Source organism: Palaemon carinicauda, chromosome 22 (genome assembly GCF_036898095.1).
Source record: "Palaemon carinicauda isolate YSFRI2023 chromosome 22, ASM3689809v2, whole genome shotgun sequence".
Classification (NCBI taxonomy): Eukaryota; Metazoa; Arthropoda; class Malacostraca; order Decapoda; family Palaemonidae; genus Palaemon; species Palaemon carinicauda.
Window position 1 is genome coordinate 79,528,118 of NC_090746.1, and position 17,367 is coordinate 79,545,484.

Genomic DNA, 17,367 nt, shown 5'->3' on the forward strand with positions numbered 1-17,367 from the left:
AGCCATTAAAATTTAACGAGGGTTAACTACTCACATCGCTAGTTAGCGAGGGTAGGGGGGGAGGGGTAGCTTGCTTGCTACCACTTCAATTCACACACCTGTGATTTAGTCACTTTGTTTGGAGGTAGGACTTCAAGGGGGATAGGGATGGCAGCCAAGTTTGCATAAATAGCTAAGGTTTGTATAGTTAGGAAAAACACAAATCATCTACGAATTTGTCATTTGTTTCGTAAATGGAATACAAACCAAGCTATTTATTAGGGGTGACTCACCCATTAGGAAGGGTGGACGTCCCTGCCAATCTGGCTTTTGGCTTTGCCCGGGGGCTCCTTATCTAAGTATGCTAGTACTCAAAAATAAGGAATCCCTGCTCTCGCTAAACCTTGCTACGCAAGGTCCGCGGCCTATGCAAGCTGTGTGTTGAGACGTGCAGAAGTGTGACTGTCTAGGTAAAGTTATTCCGAGTCTATGTAGGAAAAACCTGATGTAACCAAGACTTCCCAATACCACCTAGCCAGGGTATGGGGACGCAACAGTATTAGCTTAATACTAGGTACACAAGGGAGCATGGTTTACCTGCAGTGGTTTGAGGTCAGCTTATGCAGAGAACCCAGGATACTGCTTTCCCCACGAGAGGGTAGGATGAAGAAAAGAATAAGAGCCAGTCAAATCTTTTCATTCACGCAGACTAAAACCGGGTAACAGTGCCCTCAACCTTCTGCTACTTGTCCAATAAGGAGCTTGAGGTATACAACCAGCTGTTGTGCAGCCACCACCGGACCGATAGAGATCGTATCGAGTTCCTGTGGGTCACGTCTTGCAGGAAAAACGTTGTGAAAGTCACCTGGAGCATTCACATCCTTTCTTGTAAACCCTGCGTCACAGAGTAATCTGTTAAGAACTATGCCCCTGACACTGTGAGTCGTCATGTCAAGATGATGTTTCGGTGATCCTTCTCTAGTCTCTTCCAGTGCTGACAAGAGAAGGGACCCGGGCAGGCTGTTGTCGTTTTCTTTAGGTAAAGTCTCATACCTTACCCTGGGTACAGTAACGGATGATCTGGATTGTCCGTTACAGAGTTGAGACTTGTGTAGGATCCGTCCCCTCTGGAGACTGTGTCTGGCGACATACTCAGGGACGAAACTGAACATTGTCTTTCGCCCTTCCCAATAATGGGCGATGTCGAAAGAGAGACCATGAAGTTCCTTGACTCGTATGCTTGCTGTCCGAGTGTGTAGGAACATTGTGTTCTTAAATCAGGAGAAAATTTGTTGCCTGATAAAGTGGAACATAAGGAGGTCCCTTTAGGGATCGGAGATTTGAACCATGTTCCAAGAGGAAGGTCTCAATTCCGACTGGGGAAAGGCAAGTTGTAAGTCCGTATGAGTTAGGAAAAGTCTACCGATGAGAGGGTGTCCCTTTCTTTCAGTTTGAAGGTGAAGGATCAAGGTTGAGTGATCATCTTTACCTGTCGGAACTGAATAGGGGGTCTTTTCCTCTTGTATATACTCGAGGATTCCGCTATTGCTAGAATCGAGGTATCGAGTGGAGAGAGACACTTTCACATGACACCAACCACACAAGACGTTATACTGCCTGGTAGGCTGATGCTGAGGAATTCCTCAGACATCTAGACAACCTTTTCGCAAAGAAGTATTGGGTAGTCTTCACGCATACAATCATAGTAAAGCTATAGCTTGGGGTAGGTGTCGAAGTGGGTTGTCTGTGATGTGGAGAGGGTTCTCTTGGAGACTCTATCAAGAGCTGCAAAAGGTTTGGAGACCGTTCTGCATAATGCCATAGCGGAGCTAGGAGAGGCCTTGAGAGGTTGACCAATGTTCTAGCCTTCTTGAGTGCCCTTCTCCAGATAAAACAGGGACGAGACGTAAACGTCATTGTTGTACCCACCGTTGTTGCCAGAGAGCCTTGGGGTCTAGGGCTGGTGAGCAACGGCAGCTTGAGATTCAGGAGCGTTGCGAACAGACCCCTAGTTGGAGGACCTCGTAGAGTCGGGACTTTGTTGGCTACATGGCGATCCAAAGTCCATTCGGTATACCTTATCCGAGATGCTGTGCACAGATTGTCTGCGAGCACGTTCTTCCAGTCTGGAATGAACCGGGCTGATAGTGGTACCGAACGGACTTTGGCCCATCTTAGTGTTTATTCTATTAGATGAGAAGAGGCTACGAGCAAGTTCCTTCTAGCTTGTCAATGTGAGTCTCTATGTGGTGTGTGGTGTGTTGTCCATCACATCACTGAGTGGTCTGTTAGGAACCGATAAGGCTGCTGAAGGACCAGAAAGTTGGACTTCATCTCTTAAGAGATTTAAGTGAAGGTACTTTCTGGCTCTGTCCAGAGGGGTGAGGTTGTGTGGTGCAGCACTATGGTCCCTCCTTTCTTCTTTTTCCAGACTCAAGTCTCTTGGAATGGAAGTCGTTCTCGTTTCGAGAAGGTTTTGTGGAGATTGGTGTCTAGAATCATTCCCAGATACACCAGTCTCCTGGGAGGGAAGTAGGGAAGACTTCCGTAGGTTTACCCTGATCACTGGATCTTGGTAAAAAGACTTCAGAAGTTCCAGTGTTAATGTAAGGTTGCTACTGAGTCTGCTAAGGTCAGTCAGTCGTCCCGAGAGAGAGGAGACAGAAGCTGATCCTGTGAGACCAGGATGGGTGTAGTGGAAAGACCGAAGCACAGTGCCCTGAACTGGTGTTTCTTGTTTGTCTAGACTGAATCTTCCAACCTTCCTAGATGGATGGTTTGGACCTGGGAGTAAGTGTCCTTTAGGTCCATGTGCAAAAGAAGACCTGAGGTCTTAGCCCTTGTTCGAAATCCAACATGGTGTGGACATCAACCCAAAGGGACAGCTCCTTGCTGATCCTTTTGCATGGAAGATTGTCGACGCTGGAGTCTTGACTCGTGTCGTAAAGGATCAGGTGCGATACCCAGTGCAAGAATTCTTCTCTGAGAGAGAATTGGAAGGCAACGCTTAGCCTTACCATGCGCCCTGATGGGATTGATGTTATTCCTTAGAAAAGAATCAAACTGGCGAATGTTAATCAATGGTTAACCGTTGAGTATCGTGGTTACTGTGCAGTTGGAGAGTGCTCGCAAGTAGTTCCCTGTCGGCAAGCCGTTGATGAGGGTTGTCGAACGTTTGCCGATCACTTTAGTGTGATGGTGAACGGCCAGTAGCAAGAAGTATGCTGTATACCTTCTGATCTAGGAACTACAGGAAGCGGTTGACTAGTAAGTTCGAGTCACGAACTGCTGGCAAATTGCCGATGACCGATGAATCGGTGGTCTGTGAGCCGATGGTGAGTTCGAGATCAGCAAGCTGATTATGGTCCCCCCCGGTTGGTCAGAGATGAGCAAGCTGAAGATGGGCTGGTCAGAGACCAGTGAGCTGAGTTCAATGATTGAAGAAAGATGAGCTGCCCATCGGTGATCTAGTGATCAGTAAGCTGATGACTGGTTATTGACTAGCAATCGGTGATTGGAAACACTAGCAATTGGAGATCGTTAGTCATTGTAGGGACTAGAGGTCAAAGATCAGCATTGAGCTAGCAATTGGCGATCTAGCGATCAGTAAACTGTGAACTAGCCATCAGCAAACAGTGATCTAGAGATCAGTCTGTTGATGCTTTCCTGTTTGCTGACAGTGGTCTGTCAAGGAAAAAGAAACTTCAGAAAAGACAGGGACCAAGGATTCCCCGTTTCAATTCCCCTTGTAAGATGGAATCTTCGGGATCTTTAATCCTTCTGTGAAGCCTTATTCCTCTTTTCCCGGTGGCAATGTTTATGTGTTTGCGGGGAGGAAAGGGGCAATGGTGACTTGTCAAAATGTTTTATTCCTTTTTACTGACTATTGCGCGAGTGTGTAGGAGAGTACTGCAGCGATGGTACACAGGATGATGCTCGTGCTTAATATCTGCCTGGAGAGCAGGCAAGCGCTGGTGCATTGGATTTGCGAGCCTTGACTTTTTAGCAAGAGCTAGCGTATTGGATCCGGGACTGTAACTGCGCAGGAGGGCGCAGGAAAGTAAGGATGAGCGCTGACGCGCAGTAAGGCTGTGTAGTTTTGTGCATTCTCCCTAGAATACGCCGAAGCGTGTGACTGGTTGCGCAAGGGTGGGTGCATTGGCGTATGCGTAAGAGTATTACGTGGAGACTGTTGGCACGCGCGTGCGGAGGGCCATCAGCGCCCACGCGCAGAAGACCGTTGGCGTGCGCGCACTCAAGATTATTGGAGCGCGTGCGCACGAAGGCCGTCGGCGCGCGCGCGGTAGACTGTTAGTGAGCTCACGCGCACGCAAGACTGTTGGCGCGCGTGCAGGAGACCATCGGCGCCCGTGCGCGGAAGAAGTCGGCACACACGCGCGTGGGAGAACCTAGGCGCCCGCGCGCATGCAAGACTATTGGCGCGTGCAATACTATTGGTGCGTGTAATACCCCCCCCCTCCTCACACACACCTGTGCTGAGCTCACTTTGCTTAGAGGTAGGACTTCACGGGAGACAGGGCTGGCGGGCAAGTTTGATTAAATAGCTAAGGTTTGTATAGTTAGGAAAAATACAAATTACCTACGAATTTGTCATTTGTTCCGTAACTGAAATACAAACCACGCTATTTAATATGGGTGACTCAACCCTTAGGTAGGGTGGTAAGTCCCAGCCATTACTGGCTTTTGGCTTTTTACCCAGGGACTCGGTATCTGAGTGTGTTGGTACTCAACGATAAGGAGTCCCTGCACCTCGCTAGCACCTTGCTCTGCAAGGGCTGCGGCCTACATAAGCTGTGTGTGGAGGAATGAAGTGTGACTCGTCCTAGGAGGTTGACCAGAAGTTCTTTAGATGGAACTTAAGGCTAGGACTCTCCCAATACCACCTCGTCAGGGCATGGGGACGTGACAGCATTAGCTTAATACTAGGAACACAAGGGAACATGGTTTACCTGCAGTGGTTTGAGGTCAGCTCTGCAGAGAACCCAGGATGCTGCTTTCCCCAAGAGAGGGGAGGATGAAGAAAAGAATAAGGGCCAGACATACCTTTTTATTCATGCAGACTAAAACCGGGTAACAATGCCCTCAACCCTCTGCTACTTGTCCATTAAGGAGCCTAAGGTTTAAACCAGCTGTTGTGCAGCCACCACAGGGCCGATAGAGAACGTGTCGAGCCTCCTGTGGGTCACGTCTTGCAGGTAGTGGGCTGTGAAGGTCGTCTGATGCTTCCACACCCCTGCTTGTAGAACCTGCGTCACTGAGTAGTTCTTTTTGAAGGCCAGGGACGTAGCTATGCCCCTGACATCATAAGCTCTAGGTCGACGTGACGGGGGAGGGTCGGGATTCAGGGAATGATTGATTACCCTACGAATCCAAGCTGAGATGGTATTCTTGGTGACCCTCCTCTTTGTCCTCCCAGTGCTTACAAACAATGCTTGCACTTGAGGATGAATTGCAGCTGTTCTCTTAAGATAGAGCTTCAGACCAAGGCCGTCTCGAAAGAAGGCCAGGTCAGTGGGGGGGTAAGAAAGGTCCCACGTGTTCGAAGTAGTGCTATCACACTGCTACTGCAGGCTGTGAGTAAAGGGGTCGCGCTCTATTTCTTCGCAATTTCCTGCTGTTATTACGGAAAATATTACTGTTTTGGTATCCAGGCTAATGCCTTTTATGTGCTGTGTACCGGACAGTAACGAATGTCCTTTTAAACAACTATTGCTCCAAAAACAACAACATCCTCTCTGAAAATAAGCTATTGAGTAAGGATAAAAAGAGAAAATTGCAAATATTAACCGAGTCAAAAAATAAAAAAAAATCTGTTAAATACTTCAAGTAAAGAAAATGTACAATAAGATCAGGTGACTGTTAAAAAATAATGTATTTTAAATTGCAAAAAGTGTTTGATATTTTTTTTGTATTTCTTTAAAAACTAGATTGTTAAAATTATATTGTTTATTTATTACGCCTTAACTAAACCACAGAGAGTGTACTGTAGTTTTTTAAGAAAGAGATGATATCCCAAAGCAGCAAAGTGGCTGAAAAACAACTTTGTAAAAACAATGATAAAATAATAAAAGTTGTAGCATACTAACAGTGTGTGTGTTTTATTTTTTATTTTTAATTAGGCTAGTACCACGGGAAAGTATCATTTTGATAATGTTGTTACTTTTTTCATCTAAATTTCAACCAGATTATCAAGACCGTCTCCCCTTGGTGTGTAAGATTCCTTAATTTTCCATGAGGGTTATCATCTGTACAGTAAAAAAAAAAAAAAAAAAGAAACAAGTGTGTATGTATAGTCAGTGCTTGTGTGAGAGAAAGAAGGGTTGTGGATGACCAGGTGGCTTTGCCAGGTGTTTCCGTTAGCCTGAGGACTTAATCTGATCCGTCTTGTCACAACTTAACTCCTACTTTTTCCGTCTCCATATCAATCGACCTACTTCTACCCCCACTGACCAGGCCTGTATTCGAGACGGCCTTGCTCAGACTCCTTACTGGGCACAGTAGGAGATGGTCTGGGTCATCTGTTACGGAAAAAAGACTCAAAATCAGGAAAGAGTCAAACCGAGGGTCTGGCACTCCCAGATTCTGAGTCTTAGCTACAATCTCAGGGACGAATCTGAATGTTACCTCCCCCCATCCCCTTGAATGGGCGATATCATATGAGAGACCATGCAGTTCCCCAACTCGTTTGGCCGAAGCCAACGCAAGTAGGAACACCGTCTTCCAAGTCAGGTGGCGATCTGAAGCCTGGCGTAATGGTTCGAAGGGAGGTCTCTTCAGAGACCTGAGAACTCGAACCACGTTCCATGGAGGAGGTCTCACTTCCGACTGAGGGCAGGTAAGTTCATAACTTCGTATAAGTAAGGAAAGTTCCAGCGAAGAAGAAATGTCCACTCCTTTGAGCCTAAAGGCGAGACTTAAGGCTGAGCGATAGCCTTTCACTGCCGAGACTGACAGGCGCATTTCTTCTCGCAAATACACAAAGAACTCCGCTATTGCTGGAATAGTGGCATCGAGTGGAGAGATACCCTTTCCACGACACCAACCACAGAAAACTCTCCACTTTGCCTGGTAGACCCCTGCGGATGACCTTCGCAGGTGTCCAGACATCCTTTCCGCAACTTTTTGCGAAAATCCTCTCTCTGCGAGGAGATGCTGGATAGTCTCCAGGCATGAAGCCGAAGCGAAGCTACGGCTTTATGAAAGATGTTGCCGTGTGGTTGTTTGAGTACCTCGCGTCGTGGAGGGAGTTCTCTTGGGACCTCCGTCAGGAGTTGCAGAAGGTCTGGAAACCATTCCGCGTGATGCCATACCAGAGCTATCAGGGTCATCAAGAGATTGACCAATGTTCTGGTCTTGTTGAGTACCCTCCTCATCAGACAGAAAGGGGGAAAGGCGTAAACGTCGATGTTGTCCCACCGTTGTTGGAAGGCATCTTGCCAGAGTGCCTTGGGGTTCGGGACTGGGGAGCAGTACAGCGGGAGCTTGAAGTTCAACGCTGTAGCGAACAGATCCACAGTCGGGGAACCCCACAAAGTCAGGACTTTGTTGGCTACTAGGCGATCCAAAGACCACTCGGTACTCACTATCTGAGACGCTCTGCTCAGACTGTTGGCGAGCACATTCCTTTTGCCTGGAATGAAGCGAGCCGATAGTGGAATCGAGTGGACTTCGGTCCATCTCAGTATCTCTACTGCAAGATGGGATAGCTGCTCCGAAAAGGTGCCTCCCTGCTTGTTGATGTAAGCCACTACTGTGGTGTTGTCGCTCATCACCACCACAGAGTGACCCGCCAGGTATTGTTGGAACTGTTGAAGGGCCAGGAATACGGCCTTCATTTCTAGCAGGTTTATATGGAGGTACTTTTCTGATTCTGACCAAAGGCCTGAGGTCCTTTCTTTGAGGCATCCGAGAACAGCATCAAATCCAGGGGGAGGATGAGAAGATCCACCCCCTTTCGTAGGTTCTCGTCTGTCACCCACCACTGAAGATCCGTCCGTTCCGCGGACCCCATAGGGACCATGACGTCCAGGGAATCGTGTCCTTGATTTCACCAAGACTTGAGTCGCCATTGCAGAGATCTCATTCTGAGGCGACCATTGGGAACTAGACGGGCCAAGGATGAGAGGTAACCGAGAAGACGTAACCACGACTGGGCTGGGAGTTCGTCTCGTCTAAGGAAAGGACTTGCGACCCTCCTCAGCCTTGCTATCCTGTCGTCTGATGGGAAGGCTTTGTGGAGATTGGTGTCTAAGATCATGCCTAGATATACTTCTCGAGATTTACCATGATCCCCAGATCTTGGCAAAGTCCCAGAAGTTTGTCTCGGTGTCGAAGAAGGGTCGACTCCGAGTCTGCTAGGATCAGCCAGTCGTCCAGATAACGGAGGAGACGGATGCCGATCCTGTGTGCCCACGATGATATCAGAGTGAACACTTTGGTGAAAACCTGGGGTGCTGTGGAGAGACCGAAACACAGCACCTTGAACTGGTAGATCTTGTTGTCTAGGCTGAATCTTAAGTACTTCTTTGAAGACGGATGGACTGGGATCTGGAAGTAAGCGTCCTTCAGATCCAGTGTACACACGAAGTCTTGGGATCTCACTGCGAGTCTGACCGTGTCTGCCGTCTCCATACTGAACGGGGTCTGCTTGACAAACCTGTTCAGGGCTGAGAGGTCGACGACTGGTCTCCAGTCTCCAGACGCCTTCCTTACTAGAAAGAGTGGACTGAAGAAGACGGGGGAGCCGTCGACGACCTCCTGGAGAGCGCCCTTCTTCAACATGGTCTCGACTTCTGCCCGAAGGCCTTCCCCCCTTGCCGATCCCATGGCAAGGGAGCTCAACGACACTGGATCCGCTGTCAGGGGAGGTAGAGATGTTGTGAACGGGACGTGATATCCTTGACTGATTACAGAAATCGTCCAGGCATCGGCCCCGAGTTGCTGCCACCTGATCGCGCAACTTTGTAGGCATCCCCCCACTGGTGGACATGCGGGGGGACTGCCAATCCTAGCGTTTGCGGCCTCGGCCACTCCCTCTAGGATTTTTCCCTCCCCTGGAAGACTTCTTGTCTTTCCTGTCCTTGACAGGAAAGGCCTTCGACACCGTTGTCTTTGCTGCCACTGCCATTTTTTTTGTCTTGGACGGGCGAGGTTGTCGGGGTGCTAAGGTGGTTTATAGGGCTTCGATGTAAGAGCCCTATGTAGGAGAGAGTCCTAGTTGGACTTCCTCCACCTCTCAGCTGCCTGTTCCACGTCTTTCGGCTCAAACAAGTTCCTCCCCAAGATGGAGGAATGTCTAAGTCTGCTGAGCTTGGTGCTGGGGACCTTCACGTGAAATCTCTAAGACACCGCATCAAGACGCTTCAAGATGGAATTAGCCCACAAGTTCATGACTTGGTGGGCTAGAAACTCGATGGTACGTGTGCCTGATAAAAGGAAGGTCTCCAAGGCCTTCCTGGTACTCTCCTTGGACAGGTCCTCGGATCGTAGCAGAATGCCGAGAGACCCCAGCCAGAAATCCAGCCACAAAGTTGCCTGCATGGCACACTTCGCTACCTTCTCCTAACTGAGGATCTCTGAGGCCGAGAAAGACACTTGCCGGCTGGTGAGTCTCTCTAGAGGGACTCTCTTGGTAAGCTCTTCCACAGAGTGGTGTAATGGAAGAGCTAAAAAAGACTCCTCCATGATCTCAAAGTACCTCCTATGATGGACACGAGGAGGCGGGAGGAGTTTGTTGCCGGTGCTGGAACGGCTGGAGGAGGCAAGCTCGGAGAGCTGGCCCTCAACCTTATCTCTGGCACTCTTGACCCCTTGGGACCAAGGCAAAGCCACACTGGCCTTAGGGGGATTCTGAGTGCCGAAGACTCGGTCCAGGACCGTGTCCTTGCCCTCTCGAGGGGGAATCTCAGGATCCGAGAACCCGTTGAGATTCCTCATCAGAGTCAGAACTTGCCAGAACGCATGTTCCAACTCCTGTAGCTCTCCTCCTGTAGGGCTGGCAGCAAAGTCTCCTGTCCCCAAAGGCTCCTCTTGGGGGGACTCATGGACGTTCTCCGCGGGTTTGGCTGGCTCTGGTCTCATCCTCGAGGACCACTTATGAACAGTCTTAAGAGTCCTTCGACTCCCTCCTGGGAGGGATACAGGACTCCAACAGCGATGGCGGGAGGCTCTTCTCCACCCCTACCCGAGAAGACTTCTCTACGCGAGGTGGGGTTTCTCCCATTGGTGCGATGGGAGAACGCCTCACCTCACGAGAATCCCGAGGACGGGAAATCTTCGTCCGAAGGGGAAGCAGAGAAAGTCTGGGGGGGGGGAGGGACCCTTCCTCAAAGACTTCCGAGGAGCCAGCTTAACCCTTGGGGAAGTCACCATGCCGTCTACTCCTCTCTTCCTCTTCAGGGGGGTCGGTACTGCCGCTGATTTGAGGCCCAACTCAGAGAAGGCAGGCTTAAAGGACTGTACGACAGCTCTGACAAGGGACCCAAACCATGGCTGCTTACTGACAGCGGCGCTGTCAGAGACTCTCTCTGGAGGGAAGGGGATCGTTCGATCCCTAGGAGTAGAAACCACAACAGGGTCTTCCTGAAAAGAAGAAGGGGAAGAACGCAAGTTCCTGGACCTATCCGGTGTTCTCCGCCCTCCAGCGAGCGCGCTGGTCTGCGCTTGCGCGGGGGGGGGGACGACCTGGTTGCTCGCGGTCCTGCAGCCTCGCGCGAGGGATCATGCTGGAAGTCCCGCTGTGAATCGCGCTGGTGGTCGCTCTGGCGCTCGCGCGATAGGTTCTTATTTGGTTCGAGGGTGAGGGTGCGCGGGAGTGATGGCGAGGGTGCGCATGAGCGCGCGGGCGAGCGATGGCGCGCGTTGGCACGTAGGCAAGCGATGGCGCGGGAGAGCGTTGACGCGTAGGTGATCGATAGCGCGTTCTGGAGAAAGCCGAGGGCGCGCAGCAGGTTGAGCAAGCGTTCGCGCGCGTGGAGAAGACTGCACGCGAGCGCGTGGACGCGTAGAATCCTTCTCAGCCCGTGAGGGTGAAAGTGTTGGGCGCGCGCGCGCAGGGGGAACTTCCCTTGCGCGCGGGGCGCGCACGAGGGCGCACATCTATGATGGGCGAACGGGCGTTGCGCGCGTTGGTGACTGCGCGCGTTGGCGCGTAGGAGATTGCTTGCGAGCCGGAGGGGTCTGATGGCGCGTAGGAGATCGCTGGCGAGCAGGGGAAGATGGTATCTTCCCTCCTGCGCCCAGATCTGAAGATCGTGGGCGCACGGGCGAACGTTGGCGCGTAGGTGAGCGCTGGCGCGTAGGTGAGCGCTGGCGCGTAAGAGATCTAGGGCGCGCATGGCACGCAACAGGATACGGGCGCGCGCTGGCGAGCAGGAGAGTGCTGGCGCACAGGGGATCAACGGCGCGCAGGTGAGCGCTGGTGCGAAGTCTCAGGAACAGGTGCTCGCTGGTGCGTTGTCTCCGGGTCAGCAATTGTAGAGCGCTTGCGCGCAGGAGAACGTTGGCACGTAGGTGATACCTGGCGCTTAAGGGACTTTGCTGCAATGTGAGCAAGTCCCTTTTGCCCCGAAGGGACCGTGGCCTGCTTGATCGCAGGATGTGTGGGCGCCCACAGCGCATCGGCAGCTAGGAAGGGCGACGGCAGGTCAGCAGGTCTGGCAGGAGTAGGAGATCACGAACAATCAGCGGACAGGTCCAGGGATATACAGTAGCTGGAAGGGCAGGTGAACGGCGACGAGGTTCCTCTGCGGCGGACTGCGGCGAAGACGAGCCGAAGAGGTGCCTCCTAACACCCTTGTGAGGTGAAGGAAGGCCTCTATGGCGGAGGGGAAGGCAGGCCTTACGCCTTATACGCCCTCTGGGGGCAGCAGGTAGACCGTCGGCCGTCCTCCGAAGAGGAGTCTCTGTCAGTGAACTCCCCCGAGGGAGAGAATCACCTGCAGGAGAGACCGTTGGACTTAGTTCCTCCCTCGAAGGATGTTCGGAGGGGGGAGCTAAGCCTTCAGCTACATCAGCAACAGGAGCAGAGGTTTGAGATAACTCGTCAGAAGTCTCTGCCACAACAACGTTGACGATAGACAGAGGATCAACCTCTGCTAACGTCGGCGACTGTTTGACAGCTGCCCCTAACCTGATTATGTCAAACAAGGCTTCTTGGAGGGCGAGCCCTGAAGCCCCAAAGAAGCCCAAAGCTGTAACAAATCATCATTAGCAACATTAGAAATTAAATCCTCCCCGGGGGAGGAGGAGGAGCTGCCTCGCTATGGGAGGCAACTCCCTCTCCCAAACCCCGAGATTGGTTAACAGAAATGCAGCCTACGCTACCACTCGCCGGCCTCTCGGAAGAAGCCGATCGAGTGGGAGCTTCGGAGCAGGTTTGGGGTACGGAAGAAGAGTCCTTGGGGTTTTCTCTCTTCAAGGAACCCCTTGAAGGAGAAATATCCCGTTTCGACTTCTTCTTCCGGCGCCGGGAAAACCTCTCCCACTGGGAGGTAGACCACTCCCTGCACTCACCACATACTTCATCTCTGTCACACCGTTGGCCCCTACAAAAAGGACATAAGGTGTGTGGATCTGTTTCGACCGCCGACATATAAGTCCCACAAGGGCGGTCAGGTAAGCCGGGACACTAACGCATCGCAGAGGCCAACTTCCTAACACTCTGTCAAAAAGAAAAAGAAAACAAAGATTAATGGCTGTCAGTGTAGGCGAGGGTGATAGGAGACATGTCTGTCTAGCACCCGAGCCGATAGCAAAGTGAGCTCAGCACAGGCGTGTGTAAGAGGGGGGGGTAGTATACTACCCCTCCCTAACCCTCGCTAACTAGCGGTGGGGTAGTAAACCCTTGTTAAAATTATAATGGCTCGTCATTTCAGCTACGCCGAAAGTAATTACCCATATTAAATAGCATGGTTTGTATTTCAGTTACAGAACAAATAAAAATTAAATATTGCGCCCTTCCTTCCCCAGTCGACATCCACAGGAGAAGGGGGGGGGGAGCGGAGAAACTGTAATAAAACAGAATCAAAATTATTTAAATCAGCTAAGAAAAATCACTAATAGTGAGAACTACTGATCCTCTGAAGGGAAGTGTTCCCCACGGAGAAAAGCTGAAGAGTTAGAATACAATATTAATTTCACTTAAAAATAATTGAGACAAACAATCGGAAGAGCAACCTAACCCGCGCACGGGAAAGGAGTTTCCCCAATAGTACATTGTTGTAAAGGTGAACGACCTCGTGAAGAGATAGGCCGTAGTCAAACTTTGAGGGGACACATTCCCTTCGCTCAAAAATCCATGTTTTTGGTAGGAAAAAGTTAAAGGCGAAGACATAGTTGAATGAAGAGAGTCCAGGCGATGACAATTCCCCTGCGGCGGCCAAATTAACGGATATATGCCGACGAGAAGACCGATGGACCAGAGAGGGAGAGGTCGTTCCCCATGAAGTGGAACTGTGCTGGCCTTGCTACTACGCAAGTGTCGTTGTATATGTATCACACACACGTCACAAACACTGAAAAAGAAACTTACCACATTTCTATACACATATATATACATAAACATTAAGAATGTTTTCATATATAAACAAGTACAGTGGTACCTCTACATACGAATTTAATTCGTTCCACAACCGACTTCGGATGTAGAAAATGTTCGGACGTAGAAACGAGTTCTCCCATAAGAATACATGGTAATTCATTTAATTCGTTCCTCAGCCTAAAAACCCATAATAAATCCTTAATAAATGGCTACACATAATTACACATAACAATAACATAACTGCATAATATGAAAGAAGCATGTAAAAAAGATAATTATAAAGAAATAATAAATAAAAAATGTTTTATTGCCACTTTACCTTAGAGACAGGCCAACGCAGGTGTAGGATTTGCTACGCCATGAGGAGACGGACGATCGGCGAGAAGGTAGACATGGTGTTAACTTGTTCTTTAAATAAATACTCTCTCTCTTTCTCTCTCTCTCTCTCTCTCTCTCTCTCTCTCTCTCTCTCTCTCTCTCTCTCTCTCTCTCTCTCTGTTCTTCTTCACTGTTAGTGTTAGAGACGTCTATTAATTTTTTCTGAGAGAGAGAGAGAGAGAGAGAGAGAGAGAGAGAGAGAGAGAGAGAGAGAGAGAGAGAGAGAGAGAGAGAGATTAAACAAAAATGAGAGATTAAACAAAAATGTGTTGTGTACATATGATTTTTAACAGCGTTAACGAGTTGAAAGACAGTTAAATGTAACTAAAAAAACAATATCAGCGAATCTGAATTCCTTTATTAACTAAAACAAAAATTGATACAAACACACTCGTGTGCGTATGCGCAAACACACACACACGCACGAGGAGACACGATCGGCGAGGAGGTAGAGATGGTGACTGCGATAACATATCGTAACTTACACTACGGAAATTTTAATCTAACTTAGCTTATTTATTTTTTTTTTATTTTTATATTTCATATTTTTTACATTTTTTTTCTTTTGATTTTTTATTTTCATCACTTTCAGAGACGAGTTACGGTATGTTATCGCAATCACCATCTCTACCTCCTCCCCGACCGTCGCTCTTACTGCGTAGCAATTCTTGCACCTGTGTGTGTGTTTGTGCATACGCACACGAGTGTGTTTGTATCAATATTTGTTTTAGTTAATAAAGGAATTCAGATTAGCTGTTATTACTTTCTTAGTTACATTTGATTGTTTTTCAACTCGTTGACGCTGTTAAAAATCATATGTACTCTAAACACATTTTTGTTTAATCTCTCTCTCGGAAAAAAAAATAATAGACGTATCTAACACTATAACAGCGAAGAAGAACGAGAGAGAGAGAGAGAGAGAGAGAGAGAGAGAGAGAGAGAGAGAGAGAGAGAGAGATTTTATTTAAAGAACATGTTAATGCTATGTTTAGAGAGAAACAGAAAAAGAGAGAAGTCTTATTTAAAAGAGCTTGTTAATGCTATCTTGGTTTTCTTTGCTTCACTTTTTTCTTTCTTTCTGTTCATCACCCTGGCCCTTCTCACAAATGATCGTTGCCAACAATCTCTTTGTCCTTTATCCCTATCAACAAAAGGTGTTCTATCTCTTCCAGGGTATTGCTACGATGTCTTGTAATAATGGTGATCCCCTTCGATGGTTATCTGCTTTAATGGCTGCCTTCAGCTTGATGATCGTCGAGATCATAGGCCTATTCCGGCCATATTGTTTAGCCATACAGTATCACTCACATGCACACTGCTCTCATGTTTTTCTATAATTTCTTGCTTCAATTCTAATGAAAGAATTGCCTTCTTCCTGTATTGAAACTTAGCTTCTTAGGCACCATGATTATAAGTAAAATCAAAAAGGAAATGTGAGAAAAGGAAGAAAATAAGCATTGTTAATAACAGACCAAACAGAGGACAACCACACGATACACACAAGAACAGAGAACTGAGCACTCGACGCTCAATGGCGTAATGTTTACTTCGTATGTTGGAGCAACACTTCGGATGTCGAGGCAGAAATTTGGTCGAATTTTACTTCGTATGTTGGAAAATTCGTATGTTGGAAAATTCGTATGTTGGGACATTCGTATGTAGAGGTACCACTGTATAAGAAAAAGTAAGTTAAAAGACAAAAATTAATAGCAGTCCAGAATTGGCGAGGAGGGAGAGAGGAAACAACCGCTCTCGATCCAAGCCAAAAGTAAAGTGACGAAATCACAGGTGTGTGAATGGGAGTGGTAGCAAGCTAACCCCCCCTACCCCCGCTAACTAGCGGTGTAGGTAGTTAACCCTTGCTAAATTTTAATAGCTCGTCATTTCAGCTCCGCCGAAAGTATAACCCCTAATAAATAGCGTGGTTTGTATTCCAGTTACGGAACAACTTTGTTTTCATGAAAATGAAATATACTACAGTAAACATTATACTGATGTTGACTAACCGTGTCTAGAGCATCTGTTATGAACTGTGGGTATGAATCCTCCGATAAGTAAAGACAGCTTTTTTCACTCATTAATGTACACTCTGTGCTCTCAGCACAATCTCTTCCTAAAAAAGAAAAAAAAATTAGATAACATTGAGGAAATCCTTATCTAACAAAAATGGTTTGGATGGTGAAAAACTATTAATAAGATTTAATTAAAGCCTCTCACAATTATAATCTTAAAATGATATGATATTTATAATTCAACAGAATAATAGGAATACTGTAATAGTTAGGGTCATTATGAAAAAAAAAAATTGTCTGAAATTGAATAAAATATTCTTTTTAACACAAACTCAAGTCTACATTTGCCCTTTACAGCAAACAGCAGCTCAATTCAGACACTGATAAGATATAAACATTCCACCATGCCACACGTGCATCAAGGTATGTTTGTGCCTCTGTGGCAGTTAATCTTATTCCCTATGCTGTCTAAAGTAAGTACAGTATAAGAGTAGGTTGGGAAAATATTAGATTAATCAATTACCGGTATTTTAAATCCACTCCACTGAAGTTCATATTGCGTCTCTCTCAAAGCTGTTTAAATGTAAATGAGCACCCCAAAATAGATATTTCCTGTTTTCTTTCCTTGTAAAATACTTCTCCGTGTAATAATAATTGTGTCAATCTGGAGGTTGATGGTTACTAGCTATGCGTACGTGTGCCATATGTCCCTAGTCTTTCAGTCCTCTTGTCACATTTACCAGTGACAGGTGTTAATTTTTGTTTTAGTACCTGCAATTCAAATTGCGTTTTCTTTATGATTTTAAGTTATCCAATGTTTTAATAGGGGATGTCTTCCTCTGGAATTGCAATAAATGACAGTGAGAGTATTTCCTGCGACTTTGTGAAATCTTGTCAGCCACAGAATTGTATTTTGTTTTATTGTTTGGAGGAATGTTGTTTGCCAACAGTTCGTCTTTTCTTCCGCCCAACAGTAGACCCCTTTTATTGTTCATTTGTAAAAGTAAATAAACTTTAACAACATACTTCTACACTTTTGCATTATTTGCATTTACAGTAGTTAAGAAAGAAAATCCATAAAAAGATTAGATTATTAACTAAGAGGATCAGTGACTCTGGGCATGGCAGTGAATGAATTAACAATTGGTAATTATCTAGCATCATAACTTCAATGGTCATTGATGCTAATTGGATTAAGTTTAATTATGAATTAGTAACTTTGATAAAAAAAACAATAAATAAATAACTTAATAATGAAACACTTGATTGTAAATATCCTTAAAAACTAGTAAAAAGACCAACTTCCGATATGAACTTGAAACTACCACTGGATTCATACACTGCATCTCCAAGATTCCTGGTGAGGTTGTACCTATCCTCCACCTCACAAGCTTCATAGAAGAATTGTTCTTTAAATGCCCAAGACGGGAACATTCA

General features: G+C 47.3%; 1 protein-coding gene across 1 annotated transcript in view; it reads right to left on the minus strand.

The window, feature by feature from the left end:
* Positions 1-17,367, minus strand: part of LOC137616561 (E3 ubiquitin-protein ligase RNF180-like) — a 104,961-nt gene that overhangs the window by 64,178 nt on the left and 23,416 nt on the right. Inside the window, exon 3 of the mRNA XM_068346432.1 lies at positions 15,925-16,031. Coding sequence (XP_068202533.1) covers positions 15,925-16,031 — 107 coding nt within the window. The remainder of the gene's footprint in view (positions 1-15,924; positions 16,032-17,367) is intronic.